The sequence below is a fragment of the Odocoileus virginianus genome, chromosome 30 (assembly GCF_023699985.2).
Source record: "Odocoileus virginianus isolate 20LAN1187 ecotype Illinois chromosome 30, Ovbor_1.2, whole genome shotgun sequence".
Classification (NCBI taxonomy): domain Eukaryota; kingdom Metazoa; phylum Chordata; class Mammalia; order Artiodactyla; family Cervidae; genus Odocoileus; species Odocoileus virginianus.
Window position 1 is genome coordinate 12,583,999 of NC_069703.1, and position 24,808 is coordinate 12,608,806.

Consider the following 24,808-nt stretch of genomic DNA (forward strand, 5'->3'; position numbering starts at 1 on the left):
AAAGCTACAAATCAACTGAAGGTTGTCTGACTTGGCAGTGCTTCGGTAACCGGCCTCTCTGCTGCAGGAGGGTGCGGCCTTTGATTTCTGGGGAGGAAGCTGTGTTGAGGGTTTTCTGTGCAGTGAGTGATCTCACTGTACTGCCAGCCTAGTCATTACCAGGTCAGACAGCATTTCACCAGCAGGCTAAGCATGACGACAGCCCCTGCTCATGCCAACGTAACTGTCCTGACACCAGAGCCGGAGGACAAACATCCTAAGGAGAGTCAACTCCGCGCCTCACTCACCGACTCAGGGAACACGGCATCGCTGGCAGGCGGCACCGGCAAGGTCTCTGACACCAAAGGGCAGTGAAGAAGCCTGCTGAAGGACCATGGAGACCAACCAGCCCAACTGTTTCTCGTGCCGACTACTTCTATTTCATAGCCTTTAGAATTTCCTGACATACTGAGCAGGCAAGTCAGGCTTCATTTACAGATTGTTCCAGGGAGCAAGGTGAGAAAAGATTAAAGGGGAAAAAAGGTCATGAGTGATTCAGATCTCCTATATTATATAGGTGGCACCTGGGGTTAAAAATGCAGAAATAATGGCCTATGAAATCAAAGGCAGGAGTCTAGATAAAACAAGTAGGGAGCCCTCTTCTATTTTGTACCAGGACACTGAGTCAAACACATCAAGACTCATTTAACCTGACTAATTTCTGAGGACTTCAACTCAGTTTCCACTGAGCCCTGATGCTCATGAAAGAAAAGGGACTTAGTCAGGCCCTGAAGTAGGCACACCCTTTGCGGGATATGACAGATTTAGTGATATCGCCATATCCCTAAAACTCAGTTCTTTGAGCTGCATCACTGGCATTAAAAACCCAATGATTAAAATGAAAATATCTTAACACATGTAACAGATATGCTTTAAAGACTCATCTCACACAGGGTGAGGGGAAGGAGCAGGTGAGACAAGTGGAGAGAGCAGCATTGAAACATACACATTATCATTTATAAAATCAGATAGCCAGTGAAAATCTGCTGTATAATGCAGGGAGCTCAACACTGGTGCTCTGTGACAGCCTCGAGGGGTGGGATGGGATGGCAGGTGGGTGGGAGGTCCAGGAGGGAGGGGACATACGTGTACCTATGGCTGATTCATGGCAGAAACCAACACGATCATGTAAGACAATTATCCTCCAGTTAAAAATGAATCAGTTAGAACTTCCCTGCTGGTCCAATGGCTAAGACTCCACTCTCCCAATAGAAGGGCCTGGGTTTGAGCCCTAGTCAAGGAAGGAGATTCCCCATGCCACAACTAAGACCCAGAGCAGCCAAATAAATAAATATTTTAAAAATAAATAAGTTAAAAAACAGACTCATCTCCCTCCCTTCTTCCATATGTATCTCTGTCTCTCCATCACTCTCTCTCTCTTAAATACACACACACAGATACACAAAATAAAAAAGACAACACCAAGGGAAAATCTCCAATTTTGATTCTAAACTGTAAGGATCTAAAGAAAGATTATGTGTAGAAGTGCATAAGGAGTAATTTAGAAAGGAAAACCACTCATTCCTAAAGTATTACTGTGTTTTCCAAGAGTCGGTGCTCCAGGTGAGGTAATTTGTACGGAATGGAAAGGGTTGCAGTATTTTTCCTTTGGAGGGCACACATACCCACACCGAAATCAGCAAAAAGCATGGTGAAATATCCCCAGGGAGATGCAATTTGGTGTTCTTGATATGAGCTACAAATTTTTCCCGAAATAGTTACATTAGACTGGATATGGATAGGACTCTTATGTCCGGCCATGCTCCTAGCTAATGGAAGAACAATTTTAAATCAAAGGCAGATATTGTGATACCCATCCATGTGGAAGAAACAAGCTTTAATCATTTCTCTAGATACTTCATTTTGCTAATCTCATTGGTTGAAAAAGTAGCAAGATTGCATCAGATATTATATCTTGGCAGACAGGTATAGGAAAAAAGGGTCTCTTTTACATGTTCATTCAGAAACTGTGCCTAAGTTTCTTCGATCTAAAGCCTGGAGTAGAAATACTTGGGAAGTAATTTGGGTTGTTATTATTCTGGGGTCTGATTATAAAAATGATAGATTATATCACATTATAGATCCTAGCTCAAATTCCTATGGTATGCCACAATTCCAAGAAGATAACACTTTTTCTGCCATGAGTTTTATTTTTTGTCATCTCTTGGAATATGATTGTTGATGATCTACAGATTTCATTTAATCTCAGAATAAGATAAAATAACTTTTTAACTTGCTATGGATTTCTCCATAAATAAAAAGTTCTGTGTACACTGTAGTAAAATTAATATATAACTTGTCAGAGCTCCTTTCTCAAAGCTTATTAGTGTTTTAGTTTTGAATGATGGCTTTGCAGTCTGTAGCTCCTTTTTAAGAGTACTGATACTAGCACATATATATATATAATTTGCTGAATGAGATCTCTGGAGAAAAATGAGGGGAGGGGAGGGGCTCAGGAGATGAGGTGCTTAGCTGACTTGAAAACTTTGGTTCTTCGAGTCATTCAACAGAAAAGGAATTCTTAAAGGAAACTGAAAATGGCTGCTTTCAAAAACTATCAAAATAACATTTTGTGTTTTAGTAGGTTTTGAGTCTTGATAGATTCACATAGCTAATCTGTTGAGAGGAAAGCCCCAAAGACACTTTTAACTAGCTAACTTAAAAACTAGCCACAAAGTCTCGGCAATATTAAATCTTACAGAGAACACAAACAGCTGTGTTCATTTACTGGGCTTAAAGAAATGTTATCTATAACTTTGAAGTGCTAATAATCTCTGATCTTTAATGAGACTAATTTAGTGATAATGTTGTGGCTAAAATGCGCTCATCCTTCTAAAATTCAGTATTAACCAGATTTTGGCTAATGATCGGTTGTACATTTGGATCTTAGATTTTGGCTATAGACACTCCTCATTTGCAGTTCAGAGACATAGAAAGTCAAGTCTGTGTAGACTGTGTTTTAAGAATGAGGCTGCCAGAGGAGACATTAAGTGTATTCAAGTCACAAGAGCAGGCAATCTTTTCTCTCTGTAACAGATAATCCCCCTACCTAATATGCCTGACTTACTGGGAGGTAGAGAGATGAGGAGCTGTTGCTATGAAATGATCTCTCTCAGCTCATGTAATCTTTTGTTGGGCGCACTGAATAATATCCTCATATACTTCCAAGATCGAGGATGCATCAGAATGTTCACGCATCAAAACACCATTTTCACTCAGAGATTCATGATGCTTTAGACAAATATTTACTGGCATAAAAAGATGTTCACAATATACTAAGCAAAATGACTGGGTTAAAAGTAGCATGTACAGTGGTGGTCGGTGGTGGCTTTAGTCGCTAAATTATGTCCAACTCTTTACAACCCCATGGACTCTAGCCCACTAGGTGCCTCCGTCCATGGAATGTTTTAAGCAAGAATACTGGAGTGGGTATCCCCTTCCCCAAGGGATTTTCCTGACCCGGGGCTGAACCCAAGTCTCTGGCGTCCCTGCATTGGCAGGCAGTGTTTTTGCCACTGACATCACCTGGGAAGCCTTGGCTAAGTGGTAAAGAATCCACCTGCCAAGCAGGAGACTTTGGTTCGATCCCTGGGTTGGGAAGATCACCTGGAGTAGGAAAAGCCAACCCACTCAGTATTCCTGCCTAGAAAATTCCATGGGCAGAGGAGCCTGGCAGGCTATAGTTCATGGGGTCGCAAAGAACCAAACATGACTGGGTGGCTAACACACACAGTCACACACACACAGTACAGTTAAAGGCTCTGGAGATACAACAGGGCCTAGGAACATAAAACAGATAAAAAGCCATGACCTTTCGTAGCTTACATCTAGTGTGGAGAGCACAGGGTCTCTGGGCACAGCTATACAGGCTGCAAAAAGCATGACCTCCACAGCCACACGTGTGGCTCCAGAGAGGGAGACAGACAATATAAAACACTACATTACGTGGTAATAAGCAGAGACTAAAAAGATGAAGTGTGAGCGTCAGGGAGGGCGCTGGGTGCAATTTCAAATACAGTGGTCAAGGATGCCTCATGAACATGATGACTGCACACAGATCTAAGGGAGATAAGGAAGCCAGCTCTGCAGTTACTTGGGGAAGAGGAAAACAAGCATAGAAGCCCACGAGGGAGCCTGCGTGCTGTGCACAAGGACTAAACAAGGCTGGTCTGGCTGGAACAGAGGAAAGCAGAGGCACGTATCGGGAGATGAGGGCAGAGAGGGGATGGGGAACCAGCCATATTCGTCCTCGGCTTTTACCTGGGTGAAGAGAGGTGAAGCTATCAGATAGTCTGAGTCGGGGGTGACATCATCTAATGTACACATTAACTCTAACTGTAGTCTTAAGAACAGACTGAAGGGGGAGACCAGTTACCATGAAAATCCAGGGGACAGCGACAGTGGCTCCGACCCAGGGGGTAGCAGGGGAAGTGATGGTTTTATGACGATTTCAATTTGACTGGATCTATTTTGAAGGTGATGCTGATAGGATTTGCTGATAGGTGCGGAACTGAGAGAAAGGTGTTTGGCCTGAACTGGATGGGTGGAGGTGCCAGTAAGGTGGATGGGGGCCCTGCAGCAGGAGCAGTTTGCAACAGGAGCGGGGGAGGGGATACGAGCTCAGTTTTGACTATATTAAGTTTGAGATGCTAGTGGACACCCAAAGGGTGTTTCAACCTTTGGACTTAGCTTCCTGTCTAGTGAACTCAGTAGTCAGACAGACAGCTTTCCCTGGGGGTAAGGAATGGGAAAGGAAACTTGGTACATTAAAAGACATTTCTGGGGACTGTTTCTAAGAGCTGAGCAAGCTGCTCTATTTTGCTTGAAGGAAGAGGAGGTAAGGACAGTCTGACAAGACAGACACACATACATATTCACTCATATTTTTCTGGCACTCAGCAGGCTAGACAAAATTAATAAAAATGCTGGTTTCTATGACAGAAATTTCTCACTGTTCAATAAAGCTGGTATTTCAGTGAGAACTAATTCTGGATATAATTTCAAATAAATGTGAGACTGAAAACAGCAAAAGGTGACTTTCAAGGTAGAAGAATCACATTTGGCATTGTCTAGAGATTCCTGGTGGCTCAGACAGTAAAGAATCTGCCTGCAATGCTGAAGACCCAGGTTCAATCCCTGGGTCGGGAAGATCCCCTGGAGAAGGGAATGGCTACCCACTCCAGTATTCTTGCCTGGAGAATTCCATGGACAGGGGAACCTGGTGGGCTATAGCCCACGGGGTAGCAAAGAGTCAGATACGACTGAGCGACTAACACTTTCTTTCACAAAGATTCCTAAATTAAGCTGTCAAATTGTTCAGAATGGTCTAAGCCAAGAACTAAACAAAGAGGTAGGACCACCTGCTCCCCCAGAACCATCACAATTGTGCTCTAGGTAACTGGGAAGGCAGGCATAACATTGCCTATTGGCCTCAAGTAGTGCTGGAGAGAAACTAGTTTTAAATATTTATAATAATAGGAACTTTGGATTCACCAGGCTCCCAAAATCCCAATCATCTGTTAATGATAGAGAATGGGAAACACTCAGGCATCCACCAATTGATTTCTGTAATATCTTGATTTCTGCAATATCTGTAACTGATTTCTGTAATATCTTTGGACTAGATAATTTCACTTCAGCATTCAGAAGAGAAAATATGACTTAATTCAGGATTTCTGAAAACCTAGTCTAAACAACTGGTATTGCTCTGGCAATGTTTTTCAGCAATCCAAGGCAAAATGAGACCAAAAAAAGAATAGTAGATTGAATTTTAAATCTATTTGACTTTAAAAAGCTGTGTGATTGCTGTTCACCCTTTTTTTCTTTTGCATTATTATGTTCTTTTATGAAATGATGGTGAGAAAGAGATTGTAATATTTATTTTAGACATGGATAAGATAACCCTATAGACACCTCTACATTTACAGGTCTGTGCAACAGAAAGGTCTGGTAAACACAAACCTGGAGGAAAATATGCTCATTAGCACTAAGCCAACAGTCATGCCTTGCTCTCCAAGCCCAGCACTGGCAGTGAGAACGGCAATTGCACCTTCCCACGCAAGAGACATTACTATCTGCCACCTTGCTGCCTTCACACTCTGCTAGACAATCTCAATGAAGGCCTTCAGGAGGAATAAAAGGGCTTCCTTCCTCTGAAGAGTCTAGAAACTTCTGGACATCACCGCCACCAGAAAATGCCCCTGGGAAAGCAGCAGCAATTTGAGCATCAGAAAGCCTGGTTCCAAGTGTGAACTCTGCTTCTTGCCAGTTCTGTCACCTCAGGCAAGTCACGTAGCATCTCAGAGTTATAGTTCCTTCCATTTTTTCTAAATACCATGTCTTACCTATTTGAAGGGCTCTTGTAAAGACCAAAGAGTATATTTATGGGAAAGTACTTTTTAACTGATAAAATCATGATTATCTGACCATCAGAAATAAATAAAATGGGCTGAGGATGAGAAGCACAGGGCAGCAATATATTATGTACCAACTGTCAGTGGGCTTGGGGAGATAACAGGAGGGGCAGAGACTATGGCAAAGTGGAGAGTCTAATACGTAATGCTGATTGCTACATCCAGCAATGAGGGAAGTCTTGTGTACTCAGAGCTTCTGATTTCCTAAGAGAAACGAGAGAGCTTTATTTTGTGTGAGCATGAAAAGGCCTAGTTATTTAAATGTTCGCTTCTGCTGCTGCTGTTCCGTCGCTAAGTCATGTCCCACTCTCTGCGACCCCATGGACTGCAGCACACCAGCCTTCGCTGTTCTTCACTATCTCCCAGAGTTTGCTCAAATTCATGTCTATTGAGTAGGTCTGACATTTGCTACTATTTCGCAACTTTAAAACCTGGTGGGGCCATCCCTGAAAGGCCAAACAAAACATGTCTGAGGGCAAACCTGGCCCCGAGGTGACCATTTATGACTTCTGATTTACGCTTGGATCCCACTGTTCCTGTGTTCAGCAGAGCATGCTGGGCCGAGGCACTTCCCAGCTTTTCCCAGGGTCTCTCCTGAACACATCCTTAACTGCTGCTCATCCGGATGTATCCTGACAGTGCCAAGATTTTCCACAGAATACTTCACGCACCTCCACATGTGGACACTGTAAATAATTCTTCTCGTGAAAAGTTAACTAGACCTTGAACTGATCCAGCAAGGTCGCCATCTGGGAGTCCTCAGAGGCCCTGAACTGTCAGCACTGTAAACATTTTAGACTTTGTGGAAGACACTGACTTTTTCTAAACTAATCACCCCTGCCAGTCAAGATTTGCAGTTCGGGTTCAAGAACAAGGCGTTCGTTTAACAACAATAACAAAAACAGTGAGGATAAAAACCGGACGGTCATTGTAATGACAGGCCTAAAAGCCAAATGCGACTTCCCTAATAAGGCAATGACCAAAGTTGGCTCCCTGGCGGTCTAGCGCCCATACGATTAATCAGTCTGTTTCCAGGTTCCTCACGACAGCAATATTAACAGTTTGCTTTATTCTGTTTATACGGCGCTGACAGGTCTTCAGCATGTTGGGCCTACTTGCTGGAGATTAATGGCAACTTTTATATGGAGGTAAAACCCAGGCAGGGAGAGAATGCCTTTTACGACTAGATAAGAACTGGATTCCCTTGCTCTATTTTGGTTCCCTTGCTGCTCATCAACTCCTCCCTCTTTTAATTTCTATATGGTTAGTTGTGCCCAGCAGGTCCTTCTCACTGTCGAAACTCCCCTGCCCCACCCCACTCTAGAGGTGGTACCCCCGGTTAAACAAAGGAAAGCTTCGGTATCCTGCTTTTGAACAAGTTTATTGCCACTGAAGGTACTGTTGACTGATATTGTTTTTAAAAAGTCAGATTCCGTATAAAAGTGAAAGACAGGTAAGAGATGGCTTCTGGTGACAGGCATTTTAGCATGAGGTGGTGATCCCCTCTGTTAAGTGGTTATTTTTATAGACACTGAAGAAGGCAGAATGAATAAGCACGGTCCAGCTGTAAGAAGTATGGACATCCCAGAAAACCTTAGACATATTTCACTAAACAGTCATATTTTAAAATAAATCCAAAAAAGTTCTTAACTCCCCCCAAAACCACCCCCCTCCCAAAGCTGAGGACTGCTTGCTACTGGTGTACTTTTCTCTGTGCCAGGTTGGAGAGCTTGGTAACCTCAGAGATTATATAAATATACAGAAACTAAGACAACAACAAAAAAATTATAGCACCTCTCCTAGGGCTCTGTAGGAATCATCGTCTTATTCTTTGCTCTTAGGAAGTCTTCGGGAGCCTTCTGCTCCACCCATTTTTATGCAATAAATGCACAGATAAGTATGCACCGCATACCCAGAAACCGCAGGCCTTGTGCCAGACTAGCTCTTCAACCCACTTCCTCTTGCTCACCCCTCTCCGGACACAGTGTGGAGCAGGAAAAGGGGCCTGATTCCAGTTACACAGCATCAGGGGCTGCTTTTAAGTGGACTCTTTTAACAAAGATTTTTAAAGCTAGAGACAAGAACAATCTAGGGTAAGAAAGCAGTATTAATAATAACAGTATTTATTATTTACTGTGTATAGGCACTACTGTAAGCCCTTCAGTTGTAAAAATCCATTTAATTCCCACAACAGAATGTACTGAGGGAAGAAGTAAATAATTATTTGTGTTTGAGAGAGTAGAACAAAATACTGGGTTAGACTGGGGTAGATCTTTAATTCCATATTTATGCTTTAATAATTTGCCTGCTGTGAAGATTCAGTTGGCGAGGAAAGAAATCCAAGTGAGACGGACTAGCTAGGATACTGTAATGGTCCTGAGACTGAACCAGGGGAGTGCATTGGAAGTGAAAAGCAAAGGAAAGATTTGAGAGCCGTCCCAGAAACAGAACCAACCAAATCTTTTTGGGGCTGGTTTGGTCTGTTCATTTATTCAACAATTTCTGAAGGTTTCAGAAGGTTCAAATACTGTGCTAACTGACAGGGAAGTAAGAAAAAGAAGAATCTGAAGATGACTCCTTTCTCCGAATTGGGCTACCAGCCATGGCTCAGTGGTCTAAAGTGACACTGTGACAGACATCCATCCATCACCCATCCCTCCTTACATCCATACATTCAGTACTTACTAAACATGCACCATCTGCCAGGCACTGCACTGAATAATGGTCATGAACAAGTCCAGGAAAGAGAAATGAAGAGGGGAAAAAAAAGACTCCTATTTTCACTCTCACAGCCCCAGGACTGCCTTCTCTCTAGAACTTCCATTCCTTTCCTGGTGGTCTGGCCATAAGGCGTAGTAGTGCATGGTGGTAAGCCACCCAACTGCTGGAACAGCGTAGGTATGCTTAGTCATCCATATGAAGAAAGGATCTCCTAGTTAATTTCTAAATGTATGCCCAGATTTGGCATATTTAACCACAGCAAAACATTATATCATAAAGGTATCCAACATGATTTCCATGTGTAGATTTTAACATTATTCAAAAATAAAAGCACAAAGAAAAACCAGCTCTGAGCAAAGCCAAAAGGTACTGAGAGTAATAGAACAAACATACTTTGAATGTCAAAAATCTTGTATCTAGTTTGGTTGGTAGGTTTGTTGGAAACACATAATTTTATTGCCTTTCAGGCAAAGCCCCGATCTTTTAAAATTAAGATTTGCCTAGACTTTACAAGAGTAAATCTTGACTACTTTCTAGTGTTTTCTGAAAAACAACTAGGTAAAATGACTACTGCTGCAAAGTATTTTCCTCCACAGCAGCTGCCTTTTCATTATTATTTTTAAGAGAGCTTGTCTAGATATTACATATCCTTTACTATCTACATTTAATTGTTCTCAAAATATCTTCTTCAGAGGCCTGGGGTTCTTTGGATATTAATTAGATTTCAAATAGCAAACAATCACTTTCTGAAACTTCTTATTCACATATGCTTGCCTCCAAAAACTATGACTAATGTATGCCTTCAAGTTGCCATTAAAAAAAACAATTAAAAGATATGTTTAGGTACTTATGAACACCAACAACAATTATTTCAAGTATAAGCTAGTTTGTGTCTACCAAGGGTGAGAATTTAAATGCCAATAAAACCTAGCCGTAAAAAAAGGAATTTGATGAGAGCAGACACATTTTTTAACTTCAATTTTATGTTAAGGATCATAAAGCTTGAGAATGGACTTGTGTGTTCCATAAACTTAGACATAACCAACCTATGGAAAAGCAGCCTATGCCAATGATAACATGAAAAGGCAGAATCCTGAGTCTTTTTATGGTGGGTTGTTCTTCTTTTTTTAATGTATTTTAATTTCAGCTCTACGGCCTGTATCATTTACCAAGTCTGTTTCTGTCTATAAAATAAGATTTGAATAACCACTTACTAATTTCTCATTGAAAAAAAATGTTTTTGAGCTATGAAATATTTCAAACATGCTCATTTTCACTGACGATAATAGGAACTGAAATTGGAGAAACTATAAGACACTACAAAATGAAGACACTTCATGAATATTATCTCAAGTTAACCTATAGGTGAAGAGAGGTCTTCACCGTCGTGGGAACTCGATGCATGGGTTAAAAGCCTTCAGCTCCGCTGAGATATTATTTTCATTGTGCTTGGCTCAACCAGACAGAGGCCCTCAGAGGAAAAAGTCAGATGAGCCCCGAGGGAGAACCACAGAATTCCAGCTACTCCTCGGAGATCATCTAACCACCTCCCGGGGCGGGCAGGAAACACAAACCGGAGCTGTCTGACATACGTGACTCTTACCTGCGGCGCAGATCCTCGGCCACCGCCGCCCGGCAGCTGAACAGATAGGCTCGCAGCGACTTCAGCCGGCGGCGCAGCCGCACCACGGCGGCCAGCGGCTCCGCGTGTCCGTACAGCATGGGGTTCTGCTGCTGGATGTCGATCAGCGGCTCCTCGTACACGTACTCCAGGAACTCCTTAGCCTGCTTGGACACCTACGAGAGAAACTCCCTCCATCAGCGCCAGCGCGCCACCCGGCTCCCCACGCCTCCTCCAGCTGGGGACCACAGCTCAAACACCAAAATGACGGCGTTTTCTGAACACAGCCAAGCGAAAAAGCCCATGGTACAGCCAAGTATAAAATGTGGCTTTTCTTTCTCTCTTCCAAGAAACTCAATCGGTGAAAGCAACCTGGGCACTGAAAGGAATTACAGCATATATTAACTCTGTTTTTTGATTGTGTGATTCCCTGGAGAATCCATGGACAGAGGAGCCTGGTGGGCTACAGTCCATGGGGTTGCAAGGAGTTGGACATGACTGGGTGACTAACACTTTCACATATATGATAAAATGACACAGAACTATACAGACTCAGTATACCAATGTCAATTTCCTGTTGTTTTTTAAAAAAAATATTGTATTACAGTTATTTAAGATACACCCAGTGGCAAAGTGGGTGAAAGATACACAGGACCCCTCTGTATTACATTATCTATATACAACATCCTGTGAATCAATAATTATTTCAAAATAAAAAGTTTTAAAAATAATTCATTAAGACTCTTAACAGCAATGCTGATTTTAGAAACTAAAGCTATGTGCATATATATGTACATATATTCTATAGTATTTTTATAAAGTAGTTACTTTAAAAAGATAGGTAAACCATGTACGTCAAAAGGAATGAAAGAATGTCTCTCAAAAAGGGGGAAAAGGGGATATTATATACAGAACAATGTGCATAGAAAACAAGCTCAAACGTACACTTTAGTGAGCAGAAAAGAGTTGCTTTTATTAGTACAGGTCTAGACTTGGGCTGGGGGCTTCCCAGGTGGCACTAGTGGTAAAGAATCCACCTGCCAATGCAGGAGACATGGGAGACCGGTGGCTCACTCCCTGGGTGGGGAAGATCCCCTGGAAGAAGGCACGGCAACCCACTCCAGTATTCTTGCCTGGAGAATCCCACGGACAGAGGAGCCTGGCAGGCTACAGTCCATGGAATTGCAGAGCTGGACATGACTGAGGCGACTTAGCACAGGCTCATGGACTTGGGCTGACTCTAGTCAATAGATGCAGCCAACTCTATAACCACTTCTGGCAGTAAACAGCAAGAGTATGAAAGCTGATTTTAAAATGTCATTTGTCAGTAGAGATAAATAGAAAAAACAAAATGCACCTGAGCTACAGCTTAACTAACGCATGACCCATGGGTGGTTTGGGGGAATCTTTACATACCAATTCACTGCTACGAGGACATGAACCTCTCCACAAAGCTTCCACTGAAACCTCTTTAGTAATGGGAGTAAGACTGGAATTCAGCATAAACAGAACAAACAACTTTGCTCATTAACAAAACTGAAAATCCACTGTTCCCACTCTAGAAGAGTGTTGATGAATCATAAACAGGATATGCTCCCTAACCTCCTGGGATTCACTGTTGAGTATAACAGACCAATTATTAAAACAAAAATATACACGTAGCACACAGCCAGTCATCCACTGCAGAGGAACATGGATGAGGTCCACTGGGAGCTTGAAGGAGGGAGACGTCAACCATGCTGGGGAGAAGGGGGCTAGGAGCCAGGGCAGGCCTGGCAAGGCAGGCGACACCGGCTCAAGGTCTAGGAAGATAAACAGAAATGCACCAGGTGGGTAAGGACGGGACAACAAGCAGATACAACCATGCACTCGATCAATCTGTACATGTGCTAACTCAGTGAAAGTGAAAGTCGCTCAGTTGTGTCCGACGCTTTGCAACCCCATGGACTTTACAGTCCATGGAATTCTCCAGGCCAGAATACTGGAGTGGGTAGCCTTTCCCTTCTCCAAGTAATTTTCCCAACCCAGGGATCAAACCCAGGTCTCCTGCATTGCAGGTGGATTCTTTACCCACTGAGCCACCAGGGAAGCCCAAGAATACTGGAGTGGGTAGCCTGTCCCTTCTCCAGGGGGTCTTCCTGACCCAGGAGTCAAACTGGGGTCTCCTGCACTGCAGGCGGATTCTTTACTAGTGGAGTTACTAGGGAAGCCCAGTAACTAAATGTATGGTTATTGTATGTTGATTAAAACACGTGTTTATGAAATTCACTATTGCCATGTTCTTCATTATAAAGCTCATATGTAATTATAGAGGTGCAAAAGAAAAGCATCAATGCTTTTTTTCTAATAAGAGTAATTTTCCCTATAGAAGCAATTATTTTTGAGGTGCCTGTTCTGTTTCATGGTCCTTTGGGATCCTGCAGAGTTAAAGAGTCAGAGAAGATAACAGTCTCTGCAGATGGTGCTCATGAAGCGGCACTGAGAATCAGCCAAAACCTTGCACTATGTAATCAGACTGGAAACAGCAGCTGATGGGGCTAAATAATGCCTCATTTTGAGGTCTGGAGACACAGGTACACCCATGGCAGACACCAGAGCAGGTGTCTGGCCACTCAGTGGAGACCACAACGGGCAGGATGCTGCCCTCACACAGCTCACCGTTCAGCAGGGAAAGACAGAATCGGGTTCAAATGTTTTGTTTATAATGGTTAAATATTTGCTATATTTAAAATTTTTAAATGAGGAAAAAACGGATGGTGTTTTGGAAAATGAAGTACAATCCACTTGAAACTGTTGCTGAAGAATGATGTATTGTACAATTCAATTAGTCTTTCTGGCTCTATTGAGTAGTGTTTATACTGAGCCAGGGCCCTGCTGAATTAGGTTAACAATGCTACCTTTTAGTAGGTGAACAGAAGGACAAAGGGCACTGGCCCGTCTCCCAGGCCTTAAAAGGCTTCTCTCTTCAGGTGGTACTTAAGCCCGAGTGGGGGAAAAAAACAGTCTTCTACAGAGACAGTAAAAGCAGTGAGACAAATGGGATGGCAGCTACTGACATCAGCATTCATACACTAAAATCACTAGAAACAAAAACAGAGCTAGTCTCAAGAAAGTCTAAGGCCCTGTTTCCCGAAGTTACTAGCTAGTGTGGAGAATACAGGCACACTATGACCCCCGCTGCCTGAGTGTGTGAACACATAAATCCCTGCCATGCTGAGCTCTTTTTGGCTGCAAAGCACATGCTCATTTTTTTGAGAACCAACCACTTAAATCAGTGAGGGAATTTGGGAGAGGACTCAAAATTCCATATGAAATGCTATTTTTGCAACATAGGAAATCGGTGGGGATATAGTGATCGAAGTTCGAAACTATCCTCTATGCTGGTATGAGCACTCTACTTTCAAACTCAACTGTAATTAAAAGGTTTTCTAAAAATATATAGTTGCTTATGGAAGGAAGACAGTGATATTCTTAAGTGACGAAGTTTACATGAGAGAAAGTTTCTTTCTCGTTAATAGAACCATTTTATGAGCTATAAGGGAACACTAAATATATTCTACTTAAGAGCCAAGAGCTACTGTCCTACTTCTTGCCTACCAAATTATGAAAAACATCAAAAACCCGAGTGCTGTTTCTGATATGAAAACTCAGCTCATAGGCACAAAAGGATAAGCCCAGTATTCCTTACTTAAAAAAAAAAAAATGAATGGCTTAGGTTGGCATTCTTTTCCATGATCCTACTCCACTTAGATTAGAAGCAATTTTTACAGGGTTGAAAGTTCGTTTTTCCAACCTATTGGCCTGTTAGTAGCTTACTAAACAATTAATCAATTGATTAATTATATTACTATTATTAATATTAAATAATTAATATTAATAATATTAGTACACCAGTTTCTTTCCATAGCTACTTTAACTTTAGAATAGTTTAAGCTGTAAGAACTTCATTCTGTGATTGTGGTTTTGTTGCAGTTTGTGAACTGGTTCTCTCTTCACTTGGGAAATCCCTCGGATAGAGATCTGGTGGGCTACAGTCCATGGGGTCGCAAAAAGTCAGACACGGCTGAACGACTAACACTTTTTCTCTTCACAGACCTGAAGTCAACATGATTCGGGAGAGGTGAGGAGGAGGGGAGCCAGGTAGAAGCAGGTCTCTTCCCCATCTCACACTCAGGAGGAGTTGGAGAAAACAGCACAGTTCAGGTTATAATCATCCATAAACCAGTAATGACAAATCTGCTAGATACACATATGTATTTATAAATAAGCATATTTGTCACTTGATTTTAACAAGCTAACCATCATTAGTATAGATTTTAATATAATACATCTTTTGTTATGCTGGTGACAGCTACCTCTGAAAATAAAAATTCTCAAATGTCATTCAGGTTTCTGTAATTCTGAGAGGTTCTGGAATGGTATCCTGGTATGTGCCCCCACAAAAACAGTCCTGGATAATAATGTGATGGGGCAAAAGCAATGTGGTGACCAATGATAGCAATTTGGAGAGGAGGAGAATGATGTGGTGGTGGTGATGAGGAATTTAGTTTTTGTTAAAGGAGGAAAATGGATCAGAGTAAAACAGATGAGAACATAATCTTAGAATAACAAGAATGGGTACAGATAAAATAGATTGAGTGCCAAAGAACTGAAGCTTTCAAACTGTGGTGCTGGAGAAGACTCTTGAAAGTCCCTTGGACAGCAAGGGGATCAAACCAGTCCATCTTAAAGGAAATCAACCCTGAGTATTCATTGGAAGGACTGAAGCTGAAGCTCCAATACTTTGGCCACCTGATGTGAATACCTGACTCATTAAAAAGACCCTGAGGCTGGGAAAGATTGAAGGCAGGAGGAGAAGCAGATGATAGAGGACAAGACGGTTGGATGGCATCACCGACTCAATGGACATGAGTTTGAGCAAACTCTGGGAGATGGCGAAGGATAGGGAAGCCTGGCGTGCTGCAGTCCATGGGGTCGCAAAGAGTCGGATTCGACTGAGCAACTGCACAACAACAGATAATTTAGTTCAGTTTTTTCTTAACCTGTGTCCCAAGAATGCCAGTCATATAGAAAAGATCCTCTGAGGTCCAACAAAAAACATGCCACATGCCACATTCTTCTCTTGATGATTCAAAGTGTAGTGTGTTAGCATATTAAAACTCTGGGACATGGAGTACTAGAGAAAACCTGCTGAACCCAGCCACTTTCCAACCAATCTGGCTACAGACAGGGTGGCTGGTTAATGTCATGAAGACTGTAGTGAGGGGTAGGGGGTGGTAAGAATCAAAGTCAGCCGAGGTTCCCCTCATCATCTGGAGGAAGGGACTTCTTTCTCTACCATTACCTGCACTGAATAGAAAATTGAGTCCAGAGAACTTAAATGACTTATCTGTGGTCAGCTCATGGTAGATCTTAAGCCAAAACTCAGATGTGGGAATACACTGCTCTTTGTTAGCATTGTTTACATTCACAGTTCTTTTTTAGATACTCCACCAACAACTGTCTGTTCATCACTCTTTAAAAGAGGAGATCCCAATTCCTGTTCTGTCCCTCTCTCCTCCCCAGTCAAATAGAAAGCAAGTGGGCTACCAATGGAAATGAACCTATAATTTAAGGAGGCAGTACACTGGTGTGTGGGTTTCCATTTGTCTTTACTCTAAAACAAAACTAAAGTCCAATAACACTTCAATTATCTAGAAGTCACTTATTTGTACATTTATTTACTGTCTTTTATATCACCTGAAATTCATGATGCAGAACATATGTCCTAATGCCTAGAATGGTAAGCACAGTAAGTATTCAGTAAACATTTGCTGAACAGATGAATGAGTCCTTTACAGGGCTCTGGCCGTGACTCTGAATCACACACTTCTATCAGTTTGATTATTTGTTTCTAAGTTCACAATATATTTAGAATTAATAAAGCAGGAAAGGGGAAGGACAGCTAGAGGCAGCACAGTGACAGCAGAGATAGAGCTGACATCCTGGTACCAAGGGAAGGAGGCACCTGCAAGGAGATGTTAAAGTATAGCATACAACCCGATGGAGAGCAATTTGGCAACATCTATCAAACTCACAGGTGTACGTACTACATCTAGGAAGTCACCTACAGACAGACCCATTCATGAATCAAAGAACTTACATTCAAAATAATGTATAAAGTTGTTCATAGAATCACTGTCATATTAGAAAGACTGAGAAAACTTTAATGCTCATCAAAAGAAGTTGGAAAATTGGTGTGTTAAATTCATGATGGAACATGGAATGGCTATTTTTTAAAAGTCCAAGGAAGAGTTTTATGACCTAAATGGAATGTTTTCTAAGAGCAGCATGTACACTATATTGCCTATTGCCTTTTTTGTATAAAACACATGTAGGTAAAATATCTCTGGAAGGAGTGATTTGGTTGCCTGTGGGGAAGAACAGGATGGGTGTGAGGAAGAGAAGGGAAGGAGATTATCCATGTGTATATGTCCTTTGTACTTTTAACCTCGAAATGTGAAAGTATATTATGTTCAGAAAAAGAAGAATAAAAGTATAGCAGTACAAGGTAATTTCCTTACAGAAAGAACAGCCTCCCATACCATGCTAAACCACATTGAAGTTATTGGTTACAAGATTTAGAAGACTCATATTTATAATGATAATTCTGAGGTACTAAAAAAAGGTAATTTCTAGTACAAATTTTCTGAAATAGAGTCTACAGAGCTATGTGACAGTTAAAATTTATAAAATAGTAAAAATAATGTAATCACATTACTAAAAATTTGGAGACTAAAGAGTAGGAGAAGGCTTCCCTGATAGCTCAGTTGGTAAAGAATCCGCCTGCAGTGCAGGAGACTGTTCGATTCCTGGGTCGGGAAGATCCGCTGGAGAAGGGATAGGCTACCCGCTCCAGCATTCTAGGACTTCCCCTGTGGCTCAGCTGGTAAAGAATCCACCTGCAGTGTGGGAGACCTGGGTTCCATCCCTGGGTTGGGAAGATCCCCTGGAGAAGGGAAAAGCTTCCCACTCCAGTATTCTGGCCTGGAGAATTCCATAACTGTATAGTCCAAGGGGATGCAAAGCGTCAAACACGACTGAGCGACTTTCACAGAACAGCAAAGATTAGGGAAAGAAAAAAATCCACCTATAATCACAGTAAAATAACCACTGATTGCTTTGGTATAAGGTTTCCTTCTAGCATTTTCCCCCACCTCTATTACGAAAAATCATAGCAAAGTTTTAAGAAGATCAACACTTCTTGGTCTTATTAAAATAGGTGCTGTGGACTAGTGGAGGAGGGGAGGAATCAAGAGATCTTAAGTTTAACTACAATTTGTTCTCAAAATCTCCCAGTGACTCTGAACAAGTGGCTTTTCCCATCAGCGAGCTACTCTCCAGCTCTGCAAGGCCAGCAGAGCTTGCCTTGAATGCCTCTTAAGATGAAGAGATAGGAAATGGTTTGTGTAACATGGAAAACCCCTAACTAAATGGAATGTGCATGTTCAGGCTAGGAAACAAAAATATTTTTTAAAAGCACAATTTAGGAAGAGTTCAGGCTAAGTTTGATTTCTTTACTACCTCTTTGTCATGCTTGATATTTTTGAAAGGGGGGAGGGTAAGAGGAAACACTATTGTCCAAAGACAATTTCATTAGAAAAATGGCTGTAGAATTGGAGGATAGAATTTAGCTGCTAGGTAATCCTGAGGCTCAATTCAATCTGCAGGATGTACATTGGAAAACAGATGAAATCCTGCTTTAAAAATAATTAGGATTATTATTACTCTGCAGGGCAGACAAGGAAGCGCTTAAGATGACAGATTTCATTCCACTCTGCAAAACCATTTGTTCACTCTTTCAAATGGATATTCAAGCCAGTCACGTACTTGCAATTAGGGGGAGCAGGCGGCTCGAACAGAACGATGTCTGGTCTTGGAAACTGATAGGTTTGAACTGATCCTCACAATTAGGAACATTAAGTTAAATCCCAGCATTTGAGCAAAGACAGACAGACATTGGACTAAATGGAACACAGTTACTTAATGTCAGTGAGAGATGATCCAGATAAAGTTGACCAGCTCTGTTCTTGATTTAAAAATCTTCCCTTGTCTCCTGAGCGCCTAGGAGGGAACAGTCTCACAAAGGACACTTTCCTGGATGAAGTGTGGTACCTAATATCCTTATTACTTACCTGTCCTCTCAAAATCAAACCTTGTCACTTGAAGGACCACCACCACAAAAATATCTGCTTTATAATAAGATTATAATAAGCCTGAGCAATGGCTGGATCGATGGTTTCAGGGCCCTTCAGCCATCACTGCAAACAGACCTGGACCTTCTCCACTGCATGGCTTCTTAAACCACGCCTGAGTTTTTTACTTTCCTCATTCAGCGCCACCTTTTCTGCTTTAGCTCCATTGATAGGCACATATTCTGAGGGCAGGTGCCACCAGCCTAAGCCCTCAATGATCATGGAGCTGGGGCTGCCTCACTCACTCACTCTCTACACACATCTCAGCTGTCAAAGCCCTGCTCCAAGGAGATTAAACTGTTCAAACAAAAAACTCAACGAGTGTTCTTGCCCTAGAAATAAATGTTTATCTATTACACACATGGCCAATATATTTATAGCCTATATTCAGAGTGTCAAGTACAAGATGCAGAGGAGAGAATGACAACTCTGTGTGACAGAGGGGAAGGAAAGAATCAGGAGAGGAAAGAAGGTTTAAGCTGGGTTTAGGATTTGAATGAGGGCAAGAGGGAGACAAGAGGTGTGAAACAGCCTGGCAGGGCTGGGTGATGGGGAGTGTGCTCTTCCTTAAGAGACTCAGGGGTGGGAGGCAGTGGATGGACTGGCTAGAAAGGCTGGGACTACAGATCATAAATGTCTTTATGTCAGGTAAAGAGATTTAGAGTTATCTTGTATTCAATCATTGTAAAAGCTGGCATTAATTGAGCACTTTTTTACATTCTAGACACTGCACTAGATGTTTTCTGTGAATTATTCATTTAAGCAAATAGCAACCTTAAGAAGTAGGGGCTATTCCTACTATTGTGTGTATGTGCTTAATCACTCAGTGGTGTCCAACTCATTGCTACCCATGGACTGTAGCCCACCAGGCTCCTCTATCCATGGGGATTCTCCAGACAAGAATACTGGAGTGGGTTGACATGCCCACCTCCACGGGATTTTCTTGACCCAGGGATGGATCAAATCCAGGTCTCTCGCATTGCAGGCTAATTCTTTACCATCTGAGCCACCAGGGAAATCCAATTAGATAGCTACTAAGTGACAAAGCTAAGACTTGAAGCCAGGAAGTCTGAGTTCATTCTACAGATTAGGAAATGGAAGTTCAGGAAAGTTCAAGTTATTTGCCTCAACCCGTCAAGCACCTAATTAGAGGTAGAGAGAGGATTTTGATAAAGGCCTGTTGAACAAAAGTTCCTGCTATTAACCCCTAAATAAGTGCAATTCCAGAGATCCACACATGCATGGTGGTGGCATAGGGAGAAATTCTTATTTAGTTGCTAAGTTGTGTCCAACTCTTTGCAACAACATGGACTGTAGCCCACCAGGCTCCTCTGTCCATGGAATTCTCCAGGATAGAATACTAGAGTGGGTTGCCATTTCTTCCTCCAGAGGATCTTCCCAACCCAGGGATCAAACCTGCATCTCCTGCATTGCAGGTGGATTCTTTACCACTGAGCCACCAGGGAAGCCCATGGGGGGAACTTACAAAGTACAAATGGAGAAAGCAGGAAGCATCAGAGGTTTCATCAAGGAGGACATCCTTCTATCGGCTCTGGAACAAAGAGCAGGGATTCCTGAGATGGGTAAAAGTATCTGGAGCACATGTGGAAGGACGATCTCTAAATGAGGGAAAGGGCTCTTCTTCCCAGCTCAGGAGGGGAGGCAGTAAGGACAGATACAGGTGTAGGCAGACTTGCAGGTATTTGTATTCAAATCTCCTAGCTTCAGTTTCTCCTTGAAGTAGGAGGTATATGCTGAGAAGGACTCCTCAGGGAGGAGGCAGATTAAAGACATGTGGATGATTACTGAACGCAACAGGATGCAGGAAAGGGTCCAAGCCGACTGGCCAGTGACAGTGGTCAGTTTCACTTTAGACTTCAAAGATGATAGGTAGGTAGTGGCTACACATTCCATTCCCGCCCATGTTGCTCCCGGGAGATACCGTTACAAGCCTCAGACATCTGTTAGCAAGGAGGTATAAAACCCATCATACAGCCTGTTTTTGTATGTAGCACCTTGCATGGAAGGTTTGTTCAAGGCAGATGTGACAATATTCTGGCAGAAGAATGAGGAAAGCTTCTAGTCAGATCAGGTAACAGAATTTTCTATTGGGTCCCAGGACCCAGGACCACACAAAAAATAAACAAGTATCCTAAGCCTAGAGTATGACTCCAGTGGGGGTTAGATTTCTTGACTTGCCAAATTTGATTTATGCAATTTGGTTTACACAAGGGTAGACATGCTGTGTAACGGAGCTAACCAGTTAACAGGTCTAAAGGATGACTAGGTTGAAAACTACAGTTGAAATAAATGCCACCAGCCAATTAAATCCACAGGTCTCACTTTTACTAGCAAAACTGGAGCTGGAGTTAAATGTAGAAATTATCAGCCTACGATTCCCAGCCTAGAAGGGAGGGAAATAATGCAATGGTGGTTTAGTCGCTCAGTTATGTCTGACTCTTTGCGACCCCATGGACTGTAGCCCACCAGGCTCCTTTGTCCATGGGATTTCTCAAGCAAGAATACTGGAGTGGCTTGCCATTTCCTTCTCCAGAGGATCTTCCTGACCCAGGAATCAAACCTGGGTCTCCTGCATTGCAGGTAGATTCAAGGGAAATACAAGGGAAGCCCCAAATAATTCAATAGAAACAGTACCAAGTGGGAAAACAGCATAAAGTTGTAGCTTTTATGAGATGACCTTTATCAGGTCTGCTTCAAAGTCTCATTCTCTTTAGAATCCACGCGACAACAAGTAAAAAAGCAAAATCACTATTATGCAGTGAACCCAGGTTCAGCACCCACCTTGTATTTTGAAGTGTCCCAGTTGTGGACTATGCGGGCCGGGATCAGGAAGCTGTCGTCCGCGTGGCAGCTGCCGCAGTAATACCACCCGCTGTAATTGCACACCTTGGCTCTCCCGTTGGAAAGGCCTATGGGTCTCTGGCATCCTGTTCAGGGCAGAAGAAAAGTCTGTGATTGTGGTGCTTCTCTAACACTGTAGAATGAAGTTACACAATCCTCAAGTGAAACGAAAGTCAACAGCAGGAAAGAAACTGCAGAGAATACATATACAGACACGTCCCCTTCTTCTGCCTGCAATGCAGGAGATGTGGGTTTGATCCCTGGGTCAGGAAGATTCCCTGAAGGAAACGGCCACCCACTCCAGCATTCTTGCCTGGGAAATCCCATGGACAGAGGAACCTGGTGGGCTGCAGTCCAGGGGTGGCAAAAAGTCGGACACGACTGACTGAGCATGCACGCCTCCTTCCTAGCCGGGCAGCTTCCCCCCTTTCGCCTCCTGGGGGACTGCTGACACTGGTACATTTCTGATTTCTTCTGATTCCACTCTGTGCACAGCAGCCAGAGACCGTCTCTCTACAACCAACGCCCCTTCATCTCCTCTCTTCCTCCTCAGAAATCCTACTTCCACCAGGCACTTGGCTGAGGGCTTCTCATATAGGATTTTATTTAACCCATGCAACAACTCTATGAGGAAGATATTATCAGCTCTTTTTTACAGATGAATAAACTAAGGTTTAAGTATTTTGTCTTGAGGTCACCCAGCCAGTCAGGGTTTCTCTGGTGACTCAGATGGTAAAGAATCTGCCTGCCATGTGGGAGACCTGAGTTCAATCCCTGGGTTGAGAGGATCCCCTGAAGAAGGGAATGGCAACCCACTCCAGTGTTCTTGCCTGGAAAATCCCATGGACAGAGGAGCCTGGCAAGCTACAGTTCACGGGGTCGCAAAGGGTTGGACATGACTGAGCGACTAAGCCCAGCATAGCCAGTCAGAGATGGAGACTGGGTTGGGTTCTAAACTTGTCTGATTCTAAGATGATCCTAAAACCTGACATGTAGCCTTCCTTTGCTGGCAAAATCAGTGAAAGGAATGTGTCCTTTTGATTGGCCCCTACCTCTCCTTTCCAACTACCTACTCCTATGAGTCTCCAATGGGAACAGAACCTCTTGGCTGAAGTCAGAGAAGTCTCTCCTCATTGTTCCCCAAATATACACAGGGTGCTCACTTCACCCTCCACATCTTGGCATGATTTACTTCTTTCATGATATCCTTTTCTCCAGTCTCTACTTTGCCAGATCCTGCCCATCACTGAAGACCACTGACTGCCTGCAAATGATTGCCAAGGCCTTTTTCATGATTCTGTTGAGTACCGTCCTGGTATTGACAGGGAAGCTGGTAATAATCATGGCCTTGACAAAAAAAGAAGCCATTATTTACCTTTAGCTAAGAGGAACTACATTCTGTTGATAATAGAAATTCTGTTACAACCAACCTAAAAGACAACATCCAGAACAGGTCATCAGGATTATATAAACAGCATCACTTTTCTGACATGTCTTATTTACGGATTTCACTTTAGAAACCCTTCCTCATGGCCCATTTCATGGTTGGATGCCAAGAACTATATTGATCAAAGAAATCTCATATTAAGCTTATTTCATAAAATGGGTACAAAATGAAACTGTTAGTCGCTCAGTCATGCCCAACTCTTTGCAATGCCATGGACTGCAGCCCACCAGGCTATGTAGCCCTCTGTCCATGGAATTCTCCAGGCAAGAGTACTGGAGTGGGTAGCCATTCCCTTCTCCAGGGGATCTCCCTGACCCTGTCATAGAACCTGGGTCTCCCACATTGCAAGTAGATTCTTCACCTGAACCACCAAGAAAGCATAGATTATTCAATAATAATAGTAATAATAACATAATCAGAGTTGCCCCCCATTTCCACTAGAAGGAGCTCAAACATGTTTGACAACCTAAGAGGATACTTACATAAATTCATGAATGAAAGTATCAGAAAATTCCTAGAGTTTTCATGTTCATCACAAATAAAATGACATCAAGCAGGTCCACAAAGTACCCTCCAGAAAGAGAACTAGATCCCACTGTTTTGGAATACAAGAGATATTGAAAGATGGGGAGTAAATGTATTGGAATTGTGCTTCCAGAGTTTAATACTGTCTTCTTAGAATAACTACTTCTTTACGGTTGAGGAGCAACTAAGATCATAACAAGCTCCTATTTTTCAGATTGGCTGAGGACTGAGATATGCGTGAAATTGATAAGGAAAAGCTAAACACACCTGCTGCTTCTGTTGCGAGTGGGAGGTGCCGTCACCAGGCTCTGAACACTGAATGCCATCTGCTGCACCCACTGAGCATGGTGCTCATGTGGCATACAGTGCATGCCTCCTTAAACTACTGTGCTTTTTGATGTGCTTGTATAGCCCCAACCACACTATAAACTGCTCAGATCTATTTTTTATCCTCAGCACTTAACACAGAGCTTTACACACGACAGACCAGCCATAAATGTTTATGTTGAGGAGACGATCAACTGAATATTATTTGGCACATAAACAGCCTCATGCATATAAAGAGATTTTAACGTCCCAGAACTATTCTGGAATTGATCCTCCTAACCTGCTCACCTGCCTCTTGAAAACAGCCTACTTTGGTGAATACCCTTATGCAGATATGTTGCCCACTCCAAGAATTACACATTACACATGGCCACATGTGGACTGTGAAACACAGTTGAGCAGAACTTGACACATTCTAGACACTGGAGACATTCAAGCCGACTTAACACCGAAATGACACTGAACAGAATTCAATCTTCCCTAATGATTTAGAAAGTGAACATGATCTTGTAGAAATCTGGGAGCACCATTATAGCTGAAACGTTCACCATAAAACATTGCAAAAAATAAATGTAAGTTATTTTAGCTTTTTCGCTTTTGCTTGTTTGAATTTGGGATA

General features: G+C 42.5%; 1 protein-coding gene across 1 annotated transcript in view; it reads right to left on the bottom strand.

Annotated features, from left to right (window-relative positions):
* The window catches only part of PLEKHM3 (pleckstrin homology domain containing M3), a 207,057-nt gene that overhangs the window by 103,815 nt on the left and 78,434 nt on the right, over positions 1–24,808 (bottom strand). The window contains exons 4-5 of the mRNA XM_020893655.2: positions 21,831–21,976; positions 10,777–10,970 (exon numbers count right to left, since the gene is read on the bottom strand). Coding sequence (XP_020749314.2) covers positions 10,777–10,970; positions 21,831–21,976 — 340 coding nt within the window. The remainder of the gene's footprint in view (positions 1–10,776; positions 10,971–21,830; positions 21,977–24,808) is intronic.